This window comes from Abramis brama (genome assembly GCF_963993115.1).
Source record: "Abramis brama genome assembly, chromosome: 8".
NCBI lineage: Eukaryota > Metazoa > Chordata > Actinopteri > Cypriniformes > Leuciscidae > Abramis > Abramis brama.
Window position 1 is genome coordinate 38,310,019 of NC_139970.1, and position 21,667 is coordinate 38,331,685.

Here is a 21,667-nt window from a genome sequence, read left to right on the forward strand (position 1 = left end):
CAGTTAAAATGACAAATAAATGCATACTCAGAGATCTGGATGCTCAAAATTTATCGGGTGAATTCATGTTTTACACAGCTTATTGTACAGGTAAGTTAATCACATTCTAAACTAATGCACTCCTGCATTGTTACGTGCACACATACAGACAGTAGCTCACATATAACAAGCAGATCACGTGCACATAGAAACATTCAGTAGCGCAGAAACGTATTGTCAACGCTGTTCTGTGATTTATGAATTAAATAGCTTAGAAACTGAAAAGTTCTAGCATATACAATATTTCTTGGGAACTAAAACCTACAGCTTCATACTATTAGTAGAGAGATGCTGCATAGACAGGTAGAATTAATTCACATACAATCACTCTCTCACTAATGCATTTATATAAATGTAATCTTTACTGTGCTGCTTTATCTTTATCTGATTTAGAGCGAGCAGAAATTTGTGAAATATAACGATCCAAAGACAAAAGAACTGATAAAAATTAGCTGTTATCTAGGAGCGATAGCCTTGTGGGCAGCACTGTGTCAAATGCCATAGCTGTGCACAAGGCAACGTTGAGGTTCTGGCTTATTTGTACATTAATGACGCCATCAGCGACTAGTCGACATTGACTCAACTGTAATCACATAAATGCCGATTTAAATAAAATCCCTAATAAATATATAATTAAATTATTGGAAGTTTGCTGAAGCGGCCAAGTAAGCCCCGGCCCCCTGGTTGAGAACTGCTGTTCTATATATTGACCATAGATCTTTTAGCAAATATACAGCTTTGCAAACATCTTCCGAGCTGATATTAAGTGTAGATGGTGCTGTAGTAGTGAAATAAATGCTCAATATTTAGTTTTCTGTGTTTCAGCACTTTTAGTCTCCCTTCTGATTACCATCATATCCCCTCCAACACCACAGTCACCAAGCCCAGTCCTTTCTTTAATGCCTTGTTGCCATTGCCACAACCCTGAACATCTCTGAAGCATGTTTACCATGCTTGGTTCATGGGTTCCCATGGTGCTCATTCCTCAACCATCAGAGAGTGATTCAAACATTACTCCTTATGGTCGTGGAATATGGAGGTTTAGTTTGAGGTCATTGTAAAAACACTATGTTTTGTCATGCAGCCCAATTTTTTTATTTTTCAAAGGCTTGATGTAGTGTCAGCTTTATTAAGTCATCGAACATGAGGTGATGTCCTCATGAGAGGGGCTTTCCCAGATCTGTCTTTCTTTCCAGCAACCTTTGGCCACCCTTAACTTGACCACAACACCACAAATATGATTTATTCTTACTGTGGAATCATTTTTGTGTGGATCAATCCATATAACCCAGAGAGGAGATGCAGTCACCAGTTCTTTGTTGGTGTTTATCAGATCAGGAAGTGACATCCGTTCAGCCCGTGTTGCTTTAGGAATGTAGGTGTGTCGTGGTTTCACACCTCTACTGGTTTTGGTCCTGCATTTCTGCTATCACAGTCTCTGATCTCTGTGCACAGCTCTAATGACCACTTTGGGGTGTAAAAAAATTGCCCTTGGTTATTTGTCTCAAATGCTCCTTTTCCACCAACAAGATCCTGGTGCCAGAGCCAGTGTGTATTCTGACACCGTTCTGCACACTGGAAAATTTGCTCCTTTAACCCTGATGATCTTGGCCACTAATGTTAGAACATAGGGAGTGGGATAATAATAGGTACTATTTTTAAAACATAAAACAAAACTAGACCACTCGTATTATAATCCACAAAGTTGCCTACATTGAAATCACCCAATTGTTGCTTCTTGATGCACATTCAGTTGAAAAATGTAAACTTTAATTCAAAAATCATTTGTGTGAATTGAGTGCTAAGAAATATGTTTTATATTTACATAACTTCTGATGCTAAATCAAAGCATGTGATGGTAAAGACAGATCAGATACATCATAGATTGACACTCAAGTAAATGGAAATTCGTGCTTGTCCTGAGTGCAAGCTCTTTACAGCCAGCACAATTTTGGAGGAAAAGAGGTAAAGATGACATTTAGCCTGGATTTTTGTTTATAAGCCGGAAGGTAAAGATGTTTTGGGGAAAACAGAGGAAAATCATCAGCATCATGACATCGATCATTTAATTTATTTAATGGGATTGTCTCATAACAAATTAACCAAACTCTTTTCATGTGTGCTATTAAATTTTTTTTTTTGTATATATGCATTTCATGTCAAATGTGTTTTGTGTTCATTTTCTTCATTTTGGTCCCACTGTTAATAACCAACCACCATGTCCTTTTGAAGTGTTGTATATTTCAGATGCTGCTTTGCCTTCTACTTTGTGTTAAAGATGTTTAACTGCTTCTCGCAATGATGTGGAGCTGTGTCATGTTTAACTGTGTTTGAGTTGCCTTTTAGTGTTGTTTTATATTTCCTTTTTTGTTTTGTGCATTTTTTGCATGCTTAACATGGCTATTTTCTGGATTATTCTTTTGGTAAGTTTGGACTCCATGTGGAGTCCTATTTGCTTTATTTAGTTCCTGCTCTTATGTATATGTAGTTTAACATTTCAGTTGTACTCACATGTATATGTCAGTATTTCAGTAACCTACATGGACAAAAGGAATCTCAGATGTGCCCTTCAAATAACTCTTAAAATTCAAAGCCTGTGAATGTTCATTTGGAGTAGCTGTGATGTAATATTTGACTACTGATTGGGATGTGCTCTGAGCTTCCTTTCAGTCTGTTACTGCATGGTTACATGCTTTCTTCAGTATATTTATCCACTCTATTAAAAAATATATGTATAATGAGGTTGAGCCCGTTGTGCACAGCATCACATAGTTTTACCCCAACACACTTTCATTTGAAAAGAGCGGAGATGGTGATAAGGAAACGTTTTGAACTTCAAACTATGCCATTTTTTAAAAAAGATGTATCTTTGATATACAGTTCACTTGGTTTTGTGAAAGAATCTCATGAAACCTGCAAGAACATCTCCAGGTTGTAGTACCCCAGAATAAAAATAAATAAATACATAATAATAATATATTGGATTAAAGGAAATAAAGCCTATTTTTATTAAGGACATTTTCCACCAATCCTCATGACTGTAATCCAATAATATTGTCTGTGGGAGGGAGAGACGGGTACACAATGGTATACTATTTAAATTATATTATTTGTTCTACTGGGTTTATTTGAATTGATAAAGAGTTATTAAGCATTATAAAAAATAATTGAACTGAAATGTTTTATAGGTAATAAAAATAATCTACTTAATAATGGGAATATAGAAGTCTAAATAAAAAACTAAAAAAGTGAAAGAAAATACCTGTTTCTGATAAAGTAAATATTGTCAAGATACCAAAAAATCTTAGTAGTCCTAAAAATAGGCTTCATTTTCTTTATGCAGATTCAAATTTCCTCTCTTTTTTTATCTTTTGATTTTGAAGTGCAATGTGGCCTAAACATGTTTTTGTAAGATCCTACATTTATCACAGTTTAATCTCCCTCTCTGCTGTTTTTCATGATATCATGTCTACCTCATATAGGTCTACAGTATTAAATATCAGACTAATTTTTTGATCTTGTGGAATTATATACTTTAGTAGGATATGAGGTGAATATAAAGTATGTAAGGTGGGGATGGTGTGGTTTGATGGAATTTGTGTTTTCTGCCTATACGTAGTTTCTCTGATAATGGGCTTTATGGGTATCTTCAGTGCATCATTAACTCTGTTAGCTCTAACCTGGTTTTCTGGGAAGCCTGATAGATAATAAGGATTCTGTCACTAACTTGATTCTAGAGCACATTTGCACTACCCATCGCTCTAGATAAAACTGCTGAAATGACAAAAGTCTTCTCAAATCATGCAGTTTTTCCATTAAGTCGTATTTGAATTGAATTGTTGCTCTTTTGAACAAGTATGCAATATTATCCAAACTTAACTAAAAGACAATTATATTAGCGGCACATCATGAATGAAATGTAAGATAGGTGTGCATGCCTGAAATGAGGTCAGAATACTTCCCAGGTGCAGCGGTAATGCATTTTTGCTCTAGAGTTGCAAATACTGTAAAGACAACCAAAGGGTAAAGGCCTGTGCGTGTCAGGACTTGATGCAGGGTTCATTCACTAGTTTGACTGTCAAAAATAAAAACTGAGAAATGCTCTCTTTGACCGTGCTCAACAATAAGGATTCTTTTCTGCGGCACTGGTTGGTTTTACTTGTCAACATTTCACTGGCTCTGCAACGTAAATGATAAATAGCTATTTTTAGAAACCTATTTTGTATGTTCTGAATTGATATCCTAATTTATATATTCATATATATTTTTTATACATGATGTAGCTCCATGACAGAAATATATATATTCATAAACACAAGTTTGCATGGCATATGCAGCAGACATTACTGATTTTATTCAACCCATACTATTATTTACACGATTAGGTCATTATCTTTCAACATTATACTTTCAACATTTCAACAAATTCTCATTGATATACAATCAACTTAGGTAATTGACACAATTGACAGCAGCAATGCATCATTGAAATTCAAATGTTGAAGTTTGCCAGGCTTAAAATAGATGTACATGATCAGTGAACATAAGTGACCGTGCAGAACTAGCCTGATAGAGCAAGAAAATTCAGTCAAATGTTATGAGATCTCTCACATCCTTATTGTTGATCCCTGCTCTGAGACGTTTTATTTTGTATTTGGTGGTTATTTTGACCAATTTTAGCCAGTTTCTGAATTTTGTTTTGTTACACTAAGAGGTCTGCTCCCACTACCGCTAAAAATAAGTTATTTTTCTTCCCATTCCTGCCCAAAAAATCCTGCAAGTAGAGATCAATAGACTTTTTTAGTCCTGTTACAGGAAGATTCTGTCTCACTCTGGTGTTTAGGGGGGCGTTTAGACAGCACCGTTTGGCCATTTATTTACACGACAATGACGTTTTGGGGGCATGAAAAGGCAAACTTTTGAAAATGGGTTTCAAAGTGCAAGTTTTTAAAAACGATACTGTTATTGACTCGTGAATTTGTGAAAACAGTGACGTCATATGCATATGTATTACGTGTTCAGTTTATAGATGCGTAGTGTTTCTTTACAAAGTGACATCGCCAACTACTGGGCTGGCATGGATAATACAGCATTTTTTAATCATTTTCGCAGAACTATGTGAACGGGTATCGTTTTCATGTAAACATTCCCTAAGGCTATTTAAATGTACCCCAAAAACAAGTTTAGCGTTAACCGAGAATCTTTGCGTTCCCACGCAAAACCCTTTGAGCTCTTTGCGAGCAAACGCAAAGTTTCTCGGCGGAACACAAAACATTTGCGAGAGAACGCAAAATCATTGACAAATATTTTTCTTGAATTGGCCTTAATTTGAGTAACTTTTAGATATTTAAATTTAAGTGATTTCTTACTTCCAAACCCGCACTTGATAATTCAAAAGGTTTCGTCGGGTCAGACCTCTACCCTAAGATTCTGTTTTAGTCAAGCTTACAGAGTTTAGGGCACAAACTGAATTCATAACTCCTTTGCATGCCTTTTACTGAGGTTATTATAATTAATATAATAGTACAGTTCTCAGCCATAAATGATCTAACGTGAACCCTGCTGATAAGTTTCCTGGTCAGATATCACAATTATGTGACCTTGTTTAATGTGATAGTGTTTAATTTATGCACTTGTCTTTTACATTACAGCAACAGCTTGCACAACTACAAAAAGAAAAGTCAGAAATACTGAAGAATTTAGCTCTATATTACTTCACCTTTGTGGACGTTATGGAATTTAAGGTATGAGAGCATTCCCACTCTATGGGCCTCAGTCATGAAACACCAACAGAATGATTGAATGTAAATTGTTCATAAAAACATTCTTATGTAAATTGTTTTATTTACATATTGTAGTATTTTATTATTATTGATGTGCTGTTATAGTTTAACTTTTATTAAATTTTCTTGTTTTTTTTACTATTTCTATTTAGCTTTAATGAATTTTTAGTCATTTTATGTAGAACATTTTATTTCAGTTCAGTAATTTTAGTACTTCAAGGTTAACTAAACTAACATTTCAGTTGCCAAATTTAAGTTTATTATCTAATATTCTAATGTCTAATATTTATATTTTATTGTATTTAATATTTTTCAATTAACAAATTATTTTTAATATTTTGTTTTAATTAACAATAATAACTCTGATATCTGATTTCATAGTATGATTTAATATAAAGCATACTGTAAAATAATACATAATATAAAATAATACATAATTATATCTTTTTTTTATTATTATTGGTAAAAGACAAATTGATGGTCTTTTTAAAAAGCAATATGTTTGTGATTTTTCTGTTCTTCCAGGACCATGTCTGTGAACTGCTGAACACTATTGACGTCTGTCAAGTTTTCTTTGACATTGTGAGTTGAAATAATGGCAATCAACAGAATATGTCTTTTGAATTATTGATTTTTGTTCAATGAAATGGCAGATGTATAACAAAGTCTCATTTTCCACAATGCAGACTGTAAATTTTGACCTCACAAAGAACTACTTGGATTTGGTGGTGACGTACACTACTCTGATGATGCTGCTTTCTCGAATTGAGGAGCGCAAAGCGATAATCGGCCTCTACAACTATGCCCACGAAATGACACACGGTTCAAGGTAATGCATATATGAGGTAATCTATATCTTACCTAGAGCCACACACTGTAAGGTTTCATTCTACTATAGTGTGGATATTACCAATGACAGAGATGTGTCTGGGGTCATGATTGTGTGTTCAGTGATCGAGAATACCCCAGGCTTGGACAGATGATTGTGGACTATGAGAACCCGTTGAAAAAGATGATGGAGGAGTTTGTCCCTCATGGAAAAGTAAAATCTGCATGCTACATTTAGATCAGAAAATCATATTACTCTGTTTCTCATCTCATAAGGAGAACATGGTTTAATCTGAGCTCTCTGCCATTTGTTTTTCTCTTCTCTTTCTCTCTCTGCTATGACAGTCACTGTCAGATGCACTGGTCTCCCTGCAGATGGTCTACCCACGCCGGAATCTGTCTGCAGATCAGTGGAGGAACGCTCAGCTGCTCAGTTTGATTAGTGCTCCTAGTACCATGCTCAACCCGGCTCAATCTGACACGGTCAGGCTTCGCTATAGTCTTTAATTAGTTTTGTGAACTGTCATCATACACAGTTACCTTTTAAGGCAGCATACTAACCGTCACGGCACCTTATAAAAGACTGATTTGAAACTCTCTTTACAGCAGTAGCAAGTCCGCTAACAGTCACTCATGCACACCACACAAATGGCGCACACAAGTTTAAATTATGCTGTCTATTGACTCCAGTAGATTGATGTTAGCATGTTGCTGAGCTCACAACCCAGTTAGCAAATAAGTGTACAGCTGCAGCAGTGTTGCCTTTTATTTTGGCCAAAACTAGCCCTGCATCCCACTTATCACCTACTTATACTATGCCCTAAAAGTATGTCATTTTTATTGTAAAGAAAAAGTATGTACTTTTGAGTGTGTAGCTGAAGAATAGGGAAGCTGTGGAACATACTACTTCGTCATAACTGTGTCTTCCAGTCTGTCGCTTAGTTACGTTCATCATGACAGTTTAAACTGCCCTGTCAATCATCTTGTCACAGTCATCATCCTCCACATTTAATTTTATTGATTTTCCTACCATATTAGAGAGAATTTAGAAACCTTTCATGCGGAGAACTCTCCTCATGTGTTTGCATAATGATGCATTTAATAGTTAATGACCAAATTTATCTTCATAATAGTTCACAATGTTGTTGTAGATGAAATGCAATGTGGATAACACTCAGTAAATATATTTCATCAGGTTAGATGCTGATTATTAATCAGTCAAATCCATATTTCTAAACTGCTCTACTTAACCGTCAGTCTCGCACAGCTGTTTCTTAACACTTTTATGGATGTTTATAGTTCTAATTGAATCCTAGTCAGACGTGCAATGGGTTGTGGGCAATATTAGCCGTTAGAGTGTGCAAGGATCTGCACTTCGGATCCTAACCGGAAATAGTAGATCATCCAGGTATCTTTGGAATACGCATTTTAACTTACTACCATTTAGTGTACACTAATTCTGTTAGTCATAGGTTGCATCATAGGTATCCTCAAACTGTTTAAAAGAGCCTCCACATTGTCTTATGCCTAAAAATAAGGGTTACAAGTTTTCCAACCATAAAAAAATAAAGGAAATATTATTACTATTAAAAATCATTTTCAGTAATTGAAATATAGTTTAAATAAAATGTAAATATTAGATGAAAAACTTGAAAATATTGCCTTTGCATCTAACAGAAATAAGTTGAAGTGCTAAAATTACTAAAAACAAAACTCAAATATAATAAAGCTAATTATAAAAATGCTTATTCAAAATTGTAATAAATATTATAATAGATAAATAATACTAAAATCACTAGGAGTAAGAACAAAGTGTAAACAAACATTGCTCATAGTAGATTATTGATTGCCTAACTTTAGGCATTAACCCATGGTTATTTAATATATTAGCATTCCAGCAAAACATCGTGGATACAACTATTGATATAAAATGTCTCATACTGTGATTTAGGATTTTTATCATACTGTATTTTCCTCATAGGCAGGAGCATGTGAACATTGTGCATTTGACCAAATATAATTTGTTGACCTGTATATTTCAGATGCCCTGTGAATATCTATCCTTGGACGCCATGGAGAAATGGATCGTCTGTAAGTGTGTTATTAAAGACAACATGAAATTTATAATGTACACTTTTTTCCTTTCTTAATAAATGTACCTATTTGTACTGTGTATGATTATTTATTGCACTTTATTCTAAAAATATTTTTCTTAAATTTACATCAAAAATTAATTTTTTTCTATGAAATGACTTTTTTTCTGGATAATACATTGTTACGTTAATTTTCTTGTGAATGCTGTTTCATGATCGTTGTGCCTCAGATTGAGAGAAGCAATACTGGTAATTGTTTGAACATTTGTTTTATTATTTTCTAGTCTTTTTGTATAGTAGTATTACCATTTACATGGTGTGGTTTAATATTTAGCAGGTCCAGATGGAGTGCTTTTTTTCACACACTTTCTGTGCTTATTTTGAGGAATCTGCATAATGTATTTAAATTTGGTGAAAGGTGTTAAATCTGAGAACTAAATTCTCTGTGGAAAGGATCATCAAATAAACCACAATATTTCATGATTTATATAAACGACACTCTTTACAGTTGTCGAAAACGGTGAACACAGATCCTGTATGGGCCTGGGTTTTTACAAATGTAACAGGAGTGTATGTGGTTTGTAACAGTCTCTCTCTGTTCTGTGTCCTAGTCGGGTTCATCTTGTGTCATGCAGCTCTGAACAGTGATCCTGCAGCTCTCAGTTTGTGGAAGTTGGCTCTTCAGAGCAGTTCCTGTCTCTGTCTGTTCAGGGACGAGGTCTTTCACATTCACAAAGCTGCCGAGGATCTCTTTGTAAACATTCGCGGGTCAGCAATTTCTACTGGCACACACATTCTCAAGTTTTCTGTAATTAATTTGCATATTGTGTGTAGTGTTTATATAAAATATTTAAGTTATCATAATGTGGTTCATGCATATATAGCGTGTCTTTGCGTTGTGTAGATATATATTATGTTGTTGATTGTGTTTTTGTTTGTTTTCTCTATCTTCTACAGTTACAACAAACGTGTCAATGACATCCGTGAATGCAAAGAGTCTGCTCTGTCGCATGCGTAAGTGGCCTCTTGGTATTTCTGAAGATGCTCTCTGTTGACTCCAGTAGATTGATGTTAGCATGTTGCTAAGCTCACAACCCAGTTAGCAAAAAGTTATTTGCAATATCTATATTTTTTATCATTTGGTTCAGGGGCTCCATGCACAGAGAGCGTCGCAAGTTCTTGAGATCTGCCTTAAAAGAGCTCGCCACAGTTCTAGCGGATCAGCCAGGTTTACTGGGTCCCAAGGCTTTGTTTGTGTTCATGGCTCTCTCCTTCGCCCGTGATGAGATCATTTGGCTGCTCAGACATGCCGACAACATCCAGAAGAAAAGCACAGATGACTTCATTGACAAGTAAATCCAATTCTTACACCTCAACGCTCAATTTTGATGTTTTTTTAATTTATGCTTTAATGAGGCCTTATGCTAAACTTTTGTATTTTTAAATTTCACCAAAAAAATCCATTATTCAGAGTTATTTTTTGTTTGTGTGATTCACTGCAATTTGCTCCCATATTGCATTACACGTGTTATTTCAGTATTATGTATTTACTGTTAAAGTATTTATTAATATTTTGAATTAGTTTCTATTTTTTCTATTTTCATTATTTTTTGGTTTTGTTCTGGTCATTTTTATTAGTTTTTTTATATATATATTTCTATTCAGCTTTAATATATTTTAGTAATTTTTATTTAGTAATTTAATTTCAGTTTTAGCAATTTTAGTACTTTAAACATTTCAGTTGCCAAAGTTTTTCCATCTAATATTTATATTTTAATTCATTCCTCCTTGTTTTCTCAGGCACATTGCAGAGCTGATCTTTTACATGGAAGAGTTGAGGGCACACGTACGGAAGTACGGCCCGGTGATGCAGAGATACTACGTGCAGTACCTGTCTGGCTTTGACGCTGTGGTGCTCAATGAGCTTGTGCAGGTGAGACTATCTGCTCTGTGGATTCTCCAGTTCTCCTTTCTACTGCACGGAAAGGACATAGATCAGTTACACAGTCTTTGGAGAGCAATTGCTATTTGTAGTGCTCTCATGAGATGAGGAACAGTCATGTGCAGCTGGGTAGTTCAGACATGAACATTAGTCACATTATGAATCATTCACAGGATCTCACATAGGGCGTCTAGAAGAAATACATGAACTTCACCACTAGATGGAGAACTAGTATTGTCATTCAGTTCTGAGACTGCAATCAGCAGAGAGACTTGCTGGTCATGGTGTTTTAATTTTAAAATGCACACACAATTGGTAAAATAATCATGTCTTCTTCTCTTGTAGAACCTGTCCGTCTGCCCAGAGGACGAGTCCATTATTATGTCATCTTTCGTGAACACTATGACCTCTCTCAGTGTTAAACAAGGTAGAGAACCTCTCTTCTTATTTAAACATTTGTAATGTGCTAAAAAGACATCATGAAATTGTTGAAATCACAAAATTGATGTCCCTGGTCTTATTTACCAGATTCATTGGTTTGTTTTATAAACTGTAATATATGTGGATCATGTAATTTTATTCATGGTAAGAGCATGGATCACAATTTTTGCTGGAAATTCAACAAAAATGATTTATATATTAAAGAATCATTATATAATGCAGCAAACATGAATAAAATTCAGTACTACACAAATGAAAAGTAATGCAGAAGTAATGCATACTTCAACGATATGGATGCAAATTTAAAAGATAAAATAATAAAAGTAAGTCTGACTGGCATCATGCAAAAACAGCTTCTCGTAATTTAATTATATTTTGTATATTCAAAGTTTCCTGTAGTATGACACTGGGACTGATGTACTTATTATTTATCTTTTATTTTGTGATATAAAATTGTCTCTTGTTGTTTGTACTCTGTCTCAAAATAACTAACTTTGTATGGGTGTGTGTTGCAGTCGAAGATGGTGAAGTGTTTGATTTCAGAGGGATGAGGCTAGACTGGTTTAGACTGCAGGTAAGATGATCTCAGTCGTCTGAGCGGGGTCAATACATGGTGTTTGTTTCCTATGATCCTAATCAGGCATAATTTACAGCTCTTATCTTTGCTTCCCCCTTACTAATTAGCAGATGCTGGTTAACGTAATGCAACTAATGCTCTCACAGTTTGAGGTACAGCGCAACAAAAAGTTTCATGCTGACAAATGGTTCTTGCAGAAATTTGCTTATCCTTTGTCTTTTCGAATGAAAGCAATATTTTTTACAAGCTGTATGAGAAATGACTTAATTTTGAATTACTTAGAAATGAACCACAATGCATGCTGTTCTTTTGAAGCTCTGATTATTCAAGAAGAGCCTGCGCCTTTCATCCAGGCTCAAATAAATCAGACTTCGTCCCTGTGGAATACAGCACATTTTTTTCATCAAGTAACAGTGCATGTGGGTGGGTGGAAATGGAAGCGGAGATGGAGAGACAAGCTTGTTCATGTGTTTTTGTGGATCTGTGTGAGTGTGCGTGGACCTCAAAAGCCCATGGATCTGGATTGCAGTCTTTGGAATTGTCCAGTCTGCTCTCAAATGCGTTTCCTGTGTTTTGGCCTGCCCAGTCCCACAAGAGAGAAGCCATTTGACCTCTTCCCTAAAAGAATGTTCTGGGTTCAAAAACTTTATCAACAGAATTTGAGGCATAATTTTGATATAATACCATGATACCACAGAACTTTTTTTCCCCTTTGTCCCTTGTATGTACTGTAACATAGTTGTAGTTAAAGCACTTATATTCAGGGTCTTCATGATCATGGAAAACCTGAAAATATCAAAATTTCAAAATTATGATTTGTAGGCCTGGAAAAATAATGGAAATGAATATGCATACAGTATACTGAATTAACATACAGTATACTCACATAGGGCAATATATACTATATATCATTGCTCAACTGGTTGATTGATTGTATCATCGCAAAATGTAAACTATATTATCGTCCTGCTCTAATCTGCTAAATGCGACTAAGGCATGAAGATATTAAGATATTATAAACATTAACATGATTTCCAGTAAAGCTGCTTTGAAACAATTTATTGGGAAAATGCTATATAAATAAGTCTATGAGATTTGTTGGAAATCTTGGCATTTTTATAGAAGTGAATATATATTTTTCTTAATAAATTGCTGTCTGTGAGTGCTGTCTCTATATTTAGGAGTGACTAAAGTATTGGAAATTTATTTTTCCAACATTGTGGGAACCTTTTACATTTAAATATTCAGTTTGGATGAATTTGTTGTGCATTACTGATGTAATTTCCTGATGTTCCTTTCTGATAACATTGTCATGTTAACGTTACCTGGTTTAGCGACGTTATGTGGTCATGAAAAAATGGAATAACTAAAAAAAAAATGTTTTTTAACTAAAATTGCAAAGAACTTTACACAGACATGGTCAGCAAATGATTTTGTCTCACTCCATCTCATATGATTGAATCAGTGTGTTTACTGTTCTAACATATGCAGTTACCACAATTTTTGCTTTATCAGACAGACTATTTTCTGTGGTAATGCCACAAATTTCACAAAAAGTACTTATTTGCATTGAACCCAGAACATACCTTCAAGAGCAGGCCTCAACCTCTTCACACAGAAGGGTTTCAGTTCACCTCTTCAGCGGGAGAAGCTGCTATCAGTGGAATGCGAACATTTCTCACAGCTGAACAACTGTTTTCTGTGTTTGGACCTTTTCCCACTCTCCATCGCTCTTTTCGCAGCCAGAGTCCTCTCTTTCACATGGCAACAAAAACAAATCATCCCCAATAACAGCAGCGTTTATTCACTGCGCAGCCTTGAGCTCTGACTGCTCTCAGTTTGCCAGGACAAAGCAAATTCAAGGATTTAAACCGTCAGCTATAGAGCAGCGGAGTGTGTTTGAGGCTGTTGACAGTTGTGGGTGTGTGGATGTGTATGAAGAGTTCAGATGCAAAAGCCTCTAAGTGCCATCTGAAATTTTCTTCTAGAATGATCATTTTTATCAAGCTCGTATATTTAAGTTCAATAATTTCACTTAAATGGCAATGCAAATTACCTATTAATTGTCATTTAAGTGAAATTACTGAACTTAAATATACAAGCTTTATAAAAATGATCATTCTAGAAGAAAATTTCAGATGGCACTTAGAGGCTTTTGCATCTGAACTCTTCGTTTGTTCAGCTGTGTAGGTGAATTGCATGAAAATATGTCCAGGTCACCTTACCCAAAAACTGGAAGAAAGAAAAAATAATATAATGAAATTATAAAAAATAAAAATAATAATTTAAATCAGAAATGTATTTTTAATTAACTTTTTTTTTTATTTTTTTTTTATTCTCATTATTCTATTATTATTGGTGGTTATTTTTAGATTCTTATTGCTGTAATTTAGTTGTTTTTTTTTACTGTATTACTGTTTTTCAGAATGAGATTTTCCATCTGTCTTCCATTGTTTTTCAAAACAGGTGGTCCACCCCAAACTTTAATTAAAAAAATGAATACTTTTATTCAGAGAGTACACATTAAATTGATCCATAGTGCCAGTAAAAACATTTATAAAAAATATGTGATGTTATTTTAAATTGTAATAATATTTCACAATAATGTTGTTTTTACTGTATTTTTGATCAAATTAATGCAGCCTTGGTAAGCATGAGACGGCAGAGAAATTGAACGGCAGTGTTATAAATGTATAGTAGCAAGAAAAAAGAGATGGGTAACTGGTCTTGAAAACTTAAATATGACTGTTTTGGTGAATGAAACCAAGCCGACTAAAATGTCACAGATGTGTAGAGAAAGTCTCTGTAGGCACTAGAATCAGTCACTACTCAGAGTTTGACAGCAGCGAGTTACTCTAAAGAGCTGCCCTGACTCTGCTCTCTAAGCAGGGATGCCCCGTTCTCTCCTTAAATTTAGCATGCTTTCTTCTTGTTTAATGGACCTGTTGTTGAGCTAACATTTGCCAGTATATAACAACTAACGGTTCACTCAGTTCATGTCTGCTCGTCTGCATTTGGCCTCTTCGTTTCCAAAGGTGCGGTCCTATTTATCGCTATGGCCGATTAAACTACCAGCAGCAGTCTGCAAATGTTCATCTAAAAATAAGCCCTGTTTTTCAATACTTTTTCTGCTCCACAGTGGACTTCAGTGCGGTACGATATGTTTATTGTCGTTCCCCGGACTCCATAACCACAAGCTTTGTGAGTTTAGCACCTGCTGAATGTCATGTGGCATCATCCTGGCATGCCGCGCTCTTTGAATTGGCCGATCTTTAGATGATGAAAGCCAGCGCAGGCTGTGTGCAATCCGTGTTTTGGTTGAGTTTTCTCACACTTCTTATGTTCAAGTTGATCGCACTGGCTGGCACAGCTGTTTCGCTGGGGGAAAAAGAAGGGTTTTGACTTAAACACCAAAGAGAATCTATTTTGCATACAGTCTTCATTTGATCATGTATGCTAGAGAGGAAATTGTGTTGGTTGGACATTGTCTGGTTCAAAAGTATCAAGTTTACAAAAATATTTCCCAGAAAGCCTTCTCAGAAGTTAATGATATGGTAAAACATCAAACCACACTTTTCTTCAGACTCTGCCCTGGTCCAGTTTCCAATCTGATTCGTTGCTCTTCATTTGCCTGAGGATTTGCTCATGGAAATCAAGCCTACCAAGCTTAGCCTTTCAGTTGTCAGAATAATTAATGCACTTTCATTTGATTCCAGATTAACTCTAATGATGATGTTTTTCTCTGTGCTTAGGCTTACACCAGCGTGTCCAAGGCCTCACTAGGACTGGCGGATCACAGGGAGTTGGGAAAGATGATGAACACCATCATCTTCCACACCAAGATGGTGGACTCTCTGGTGGAGATGCTTGTGGAGACTTCTGACCTTTCCATTTTCTGGTATGACCTCACATCAAAGAAAAGGTCATTCAAAGAAATTACATTAATGTGTAGAGTAGAACACTGAATAGACAAAAAGTGGCTTTAGAACTGAAAAATTCAAAAAATGAATAAAAATGTTGACTTGCAATTCTCTATGCGAGTCAGTTAATTCTGCAACTGCTCTGACAGGTTCATTGAATGATCTGTTATTTGCAGTCAAACTTGAGTTTGAATTTTTTTTTTACCAATATATTTTAATCTATTTGTCTATTTTATTCATTTAATTGTCTATTGTAGCCAGCAAAGACAATGCAAAATTGATTTATTTTGCTGTACCCTGCCTTTTTTACGAACTACATTTTAAGTCACTGCAAGCTCACAACTTGGGCAAAATATGATTCCTTTTTGCCGTGACTCTGTTGATTCAACAGTGGCACAGGAAACACTGCTTAACGCCAGCTCCACAATTGGCAGAAGCCATATCTGTTCGCAGAATCCCATAGCAACTGTCTGTTGTGCCTCTTGTTTTTAGATATTTCTTTTTCATGCTTGGTGGAAAGCGGACAGGGGCGTTTCAACTGATTAGATATGACTGTACCAGACGGTGAAGTGAACTGGCAACTCATTTTCTCTCTCTTTGATAGCTTTTACAGCCGCGCCTTTGAAAAGATGTTCCAGCAGTGTCTCGAACTGCCGTCCCAGTCTCGATACTCCATCTCCTTCCCTCTGCTCTGCACCCACTTTATGAGCTGCACCCATGAGCTCTGCCCTGAAGAGGTGAGTCGCACTGACCTGGAATCAGTCCAACAGGCCCCAAGAGGAGCACAAATGTCAGATTCACTTCACAGGGTTCGTACAGAGTTTTGAAAGTTTGAAAAATGCTTGATTTTAACCGTTATGTTTGCAAGGTTTGAAATGTGCTTGAATTTTGATTATCATCCTTAAAAATGCTTGATATTTTTTCTTAGAACATCTCGATAAAAAAGAAAGAAAACTAAACTAGAACAAATAACCTTTAAAGGACAAATCCAGTGAAAAATGAACCTGGGGTTAATTAACACATGGTTACCGAGTCGATCGTTCCCTGCGATGCGTTTTCATGAAAATCGAATGTAAAGAGTTTTATCTTTAAAAACATTTTAGCTCATAACACTAGTATATGGGGCACAGAGTAAGTAAAAATAAATCGCTAGTTAATACCACTAACAAGGCTCAAAATAGCCTCACACTAACACGGTAACATAATGAGGGTCCTTACATACAAACCGAAGCATTGAGAACTTTGTAAGTGTACAGACAGTTTAATAAGAAGATACTTTATAAAGACAGTACATTACGCGTTGACATGCAGGATCCATCTTGGAAAACAGTCTCGACTAATCGAGCCACGAACGCCGTGCTACGTTAGATTTCACAAACGTAATTCCTATCGACCAGCTATCCTATCGACGGCGTTCGTGGCTCGATTAGTCGAGACTGTTTTCCAAGATGGATCCTGCATGTCAACGCGTAATGTACTGTTATGAAACTGTTAAGTACTGTTATGTACTTTCATGAAAACGCATCGCAGGGAACGATCGACTCGGTAACCATGTGTTAATTAAGCCCAGGTTAATTTTTCACTGGATTTGTCCTTTAAAGATCGAGTCGTGGATCATTTGCGCATCATTGCGTTTGTCATGCGAGCATGCGTTGCCAAATACAGTTCTCTTTAGCGGCATATTGCACTTGAACTGTCAGATTCTTTATACGAGTAGATACGAGATACAAGTATTCTCATAAACGCAGTCGGTTACGTCTTAAGTGAATGAAAATATTTGGGGGGGAAATCTGACATGCGTAACATTATGTTAGACCTGTGCATTAGGTCTTAAAGGCACACTATGCAGTTTCCGTTTTTCTCAAACAGCGACCCCTAGAGTCGCTGTGGAGTACTTATATTTAACGTTACTGTCGTAATTACCACTCATGCAGAGCCGTCTCTGCACTCTTCCGACCGCGTTTTCTTCATCGACTCTGCCATGATTCACGTCTGAAATGCGTGCTAGTGTCTTCCATAGAGGCTGCTTCATATGTTGTTGATGTATGTGACGTCGTGCTGTAAAGCAAGTCGTGATTCTCGTGAGATTTGTCGGTGGCGCCACCTCACCAAATCATTTTATAATCAAATTGTTGCCCTCTGAATCGTAATCGAATCATGAGGCAAGTGAAGATTCACAGCTCTAGAAATTGGAGTGTTTAATTTCTTTTCCTACGTTCTTTAGTTTTAATATCCGGATTGGCAGCGCAGCTGAAGGTTGCGTTCATGTTGCACCCTCTACTGTACGGTTCTGAATTTGTCTCGTTCAGATTCAGAATGGTTACACTTTTTTTTAAGGTGTCGTTGTTACACTGTAATTATATATTTAAGTACCGAGTAATAATAATTAACAACATGTACTTACTATAGGGTTAGGGTAGGATTAGGATTTGGTTGCATGTAATTATGCATAATTTATAGTTATTACTATAGTAACTACATGTAACAAATGTAACAAGGACACTGTAAAATAAAGTGTTACCTTCAGAACTTGTTTCATATTCGCTTTGATTTTCGTGTAACAATGTTTTGCAACTGATTATTGTATATTGTATATTTGTATATTGTATATTTTCTTCTTTTGGAAATGGAAAGCAATTGGATATGTAAAATGGATTTTTTTTTCCTACTGCTGTTGGAGCAAATGGAAACGCATATAGTCTCCCATTTATATAGCAGTTCCTACTGTAGTTTACTTTTCAGCTGTTTAGCGTATAATGTACACCCATTATATTTACTGAACCCTTGATAATTCACCTGTACCCACCCTTGTAAAGCACTGCTTCCACTGCTTAAAACTGCTTTAAAAGTGCTTGAATTTCACTCTTAAAAATCTGTACGAACCCTGACTTCAGTTACCTTATCTGAAAACAGTGCTTTGACATTTTTTTGTAGGTATCACTGAGAGTAGTATTGTGAATTTGTATTTGTGAAATGATTACATGATTGTTATCTCTAAATTTATTTATTTTTCTCTGAAAAGGCCATTTGTAGATTCAAAATGTTTAATGCAAGTAAAATACAGTAAAACAAAAGTTTTCCACAGTTTTTAAGTAAGCTAACACAATAAATAAATAATTATATATTATATACATAAGAACAATATTTACCTACATGTATTTTTACTGAAGTATTTCATATGTGATTCTGCAAACATTTTTGCACTTAAGTGAATCGTTTCAAAGAATTCATTCAAATAAATTAAACTTACCAGGTATAACAGTTTTTGATATTGAAGTATAAATCAGGCGTTCTTAACTTCTGCCATTGTGATATTCATGATGTTAAATTAAACAATCAGTAATATCATCACAAATATTTTGTGAATTTTCAGTATATCATCCAGCCCTAATCTGTAATGAAATGGTAATTTTAGCCTCATGTACTTGCTTTCTTTGACTATTATAAATCAGTTGACACCTAATTTATTTAATTTGGTCAGATTATATATTCCATTTGACTTGTCCTGAAATCTCTGGTTTAGCCTAAATGCAGACTCTGTGTTTTGGGGGAAAAAACTGTTTTATGTGTCTGTGAATGTCCCCTAGTGAATATGGCCAGTGTTACTTTTGAGAAAAGGAGTTTGGAAAAGATCTTTCTTTTCTCTGTCGGGTCTCGCCACAGCTTAGCCGCGACCCATGCGAGGGTTCAGGATGGAGTCGTACTGTGAATCCGGAAAGCTCCATGAGTTAACTAGAGCTGGAATGTCCCAACACGCAGCATTGAGCACTGTGGTCCATGTATCAGGATGTGTACAGAAAACCAAATGCTGAAAAGCATGATTTATTAAATCTGTAATTGAACCATACACCAGTGCAGCTACCCAGGCTCCCCGGGGGCATATGGAAGCCCCTCCGCACACACGAGGAGCACAACAGATTCCTGTTCCCCCCCGCTGGTATATGGCCAGCACATTCACCAAGTGTTTGTTCCTGCCAAACATCGTGCCCTCCAATATCCAATTTAATTTGGTAAATAAACCCACATTTTCACTCCTAATTGGTGGACAAACGGCACCCAAACAAACAGCACAATGAGAGTTCTCATGTCATTGCAGGGCCTGAACATTGAGCTGTCTGAGAGCACTTAGAGGAATAAAAGAGATTTATTGAGCCATAGAAGGCTTGGGTTTCCCTTATTTAAACATGAAACTCCCTCTCTCAGCATGTCTCTGAAATGGTCTTCCTCCTATGTCCACTCCACACAGCTTTGGACAGCTGCAAGCTTTATTTATGTTGGAAAAGCACTAAAAGTTTCCAAGAATATTTCCATCCTCGCACAGAAAACTTTTTACAGCGGTTTAGAGAAACAACAAAAGATCACGGCGCTTCAGCAGAGGTTAGCCTCTGCATCACGTCGGATAGATGTGTTATTTCCAACCTGCACCGTCTCAGACTCTGCCCTCAGATGCCCATGAGGAGCGAGGCAGAATATTTGGTCCTCGTCAAATCGGAGTTGAACCAACAAAGCTTTAACTGACACTCTTTGTTTGTCACGAAGAATGACCGGCCTCCTCCATCTTGTATGGGTTTCGTCAAAACGCACAGGGGCAAAGGTTGTTTTGCATTAGTAATTTAGAGAGTATGCGCTGTTTGCTCTAGGGAGGAAGTTGAGGCGACAAGACCAGCTGGGCCATAACAAAAAGCCTCACTTACACATGGACAGGTCACAAACAGCACCTCACTGTTAGCCAAATCCACCTGAGCAGCTTATGTTGGAGTAGTTTCAGCCTCTAACAGGACCATTTTCAGATAAATTCATGCCAGTTAATGGCATGGTGAGAAATAAGGTGTTTTTCCACCCTGGTCCAATTAATTCTAGTTAATTATTTTATTAAAATTAATATATGGGTAAAAGTTTGGGATCAATTTTCTTTTTAAGGTCTCTTATACTCACCCAGGCTGCATTTATTTGAATAAAATGTCACTAAACGCCTCTTAAAAACTGTGTCTGGTCCCTTTATACATCCATTGGTTGGCCCTGTCCTGTATTATTGGGTGGTTCTTGGCCAGTATTAGGCCCTGTTCACAGATATTTTTTCCAGGTGACCAGCTGAGCCTAATTATTTACTGTTGATAATAAAGGTTAAGGATGTATTTCCTGTGCCTATAGCAGAACCAGATAGAATTGCAATTCCATTTGGTGCAAAAATGACACTTTACACCTGTACTAAATGAATGCTACAGAGTGGAACGTACTTTATGCTGAAAATCAAATGTCTCGCTTAACATTCGGGTTGTGCTAAGGGAAGTCTCCACTAATGTCTCCATGTCTGTCCCTCCCTGCAGAGGCACCACATCGGAGACCGCAGCCTGTCCCTTTGCAACATGTTCCTGGACGAGATGGCCAAGCAAGCCCGCAACCTCATCACAGACATATGCACAGAGCAGTGCACCCTGAGCGACCAGGTCAGTGACGCACACATGCTTTCAGCACTGCCAAAACACAGAGGGACTTTTGGGAGTTCTGGAATTTTCCATGTCATATCTGGGATTTTAAGAAACTTAACTGGGTTTACAAAGAGTTCTGCAAATTCACCAGGAATGTTCCATTCCGTTGCAATATGATCGCAATGAAATTAGGCGGTGATTGATTCGCTGGACACAGTTGGCTGCACTGATTCGAACACATACAGTCAGCTTTAATGAATAAACTTATTCTCACCCCCCTCTGGTGAATGTAACTGTCATGTTATATGCAAACAGGACATAAGTAACTTCCCGCTTTGCTCATGTCTGGGCTGCGGAAGACACATTTGTCTTAAGGAATTACAGTCTTAAGGTCAACATGAAACCTATTTTACTTCTCTAATCTGACATATCTCCAAGTGAAACAAAGATATTTATTTGGCAAAGACTTGGGGTAGGACTTGATTTTATTCATCAGGAATTGATTGGATGGTGAAAAGTGGATGTTACAGGTGGTTGGAGGAGGGGTGTTGAAAAGTAAGAGGAATTTGGATTTGTGTCAATTAAAAAGAACAATAAATTCAATAACCTGTTGTG

General features: G+C 36.4%; 1 protein-coding gene across 10 annotated transcripts in view; it reads left to right on the plus strand.

Moving 5' to 3' along the window:
• nckap1 (NCK-associated protein 1) overlaps positions 1-21,667 on the plus strand; it is a 51,952-nt gene that overhangs the window by 13,276 nt on the left and 17,009 nt on the right. For 2 of the 10 annotated variants that reach the window (XM_084121584.1, XM_084121582.1), the window contains 15 exons: positions 5,691-5,783; positions 6,348-6,404; positions 6,509-6,651; positions 6,774-6,864; positions 6,996-7,133; positions 8,693-8,741; positions 9,355-9,511; positions 9,701-9,757; positions 9,892-10,095; positions 10,544-10,676; positions 11,031-11,112; positions 11,642-11,700; positions 15,456-15,601; positions 16,228-16,360; positions 20,951-21,070. In XM_084121584.1, coding sequence (XP_083977710.1) covers positions 5,691-5,783; positions 6,348-6,404; positions 6,509-6,651; positions 6,774-6,864; positions 6,996-7,133; positions 8,693-8,741; positions 9,355-9,511; positions 9,701-9,757; positions 9,892-10,095; positions 10,544-10,676; positions 11,031-11,112; positions 11,642-11,700; positions 15,456-15,601; positions 16,228-16,360; positions 20,951-21,070 — 1,662 coding nt within the window. Of the gene's footprint in view, positions 1-5,690; positions 5,784-6,347; positions 6,405-6,508; positions 6,652-6,773; positions 6,865-6,995; positions 7,134-8,692; positions 8,742-9,354; positions 9,512-9,700; positions 9,758-9,891; positions 10,096-10,543; positions 10,677-11,030; positions 11,113-11,641; positions 11,701-15,455; positions 15,626-16,227; positions 16,433-20,950; positions 21,071-21,667 lie in introns of all 10 variants that reach the window. The other 8 variants (XM_084121578.1, XM_084121575.1, XM_084121580.1 and 5 more) reach the window with 6 other exon arrangements.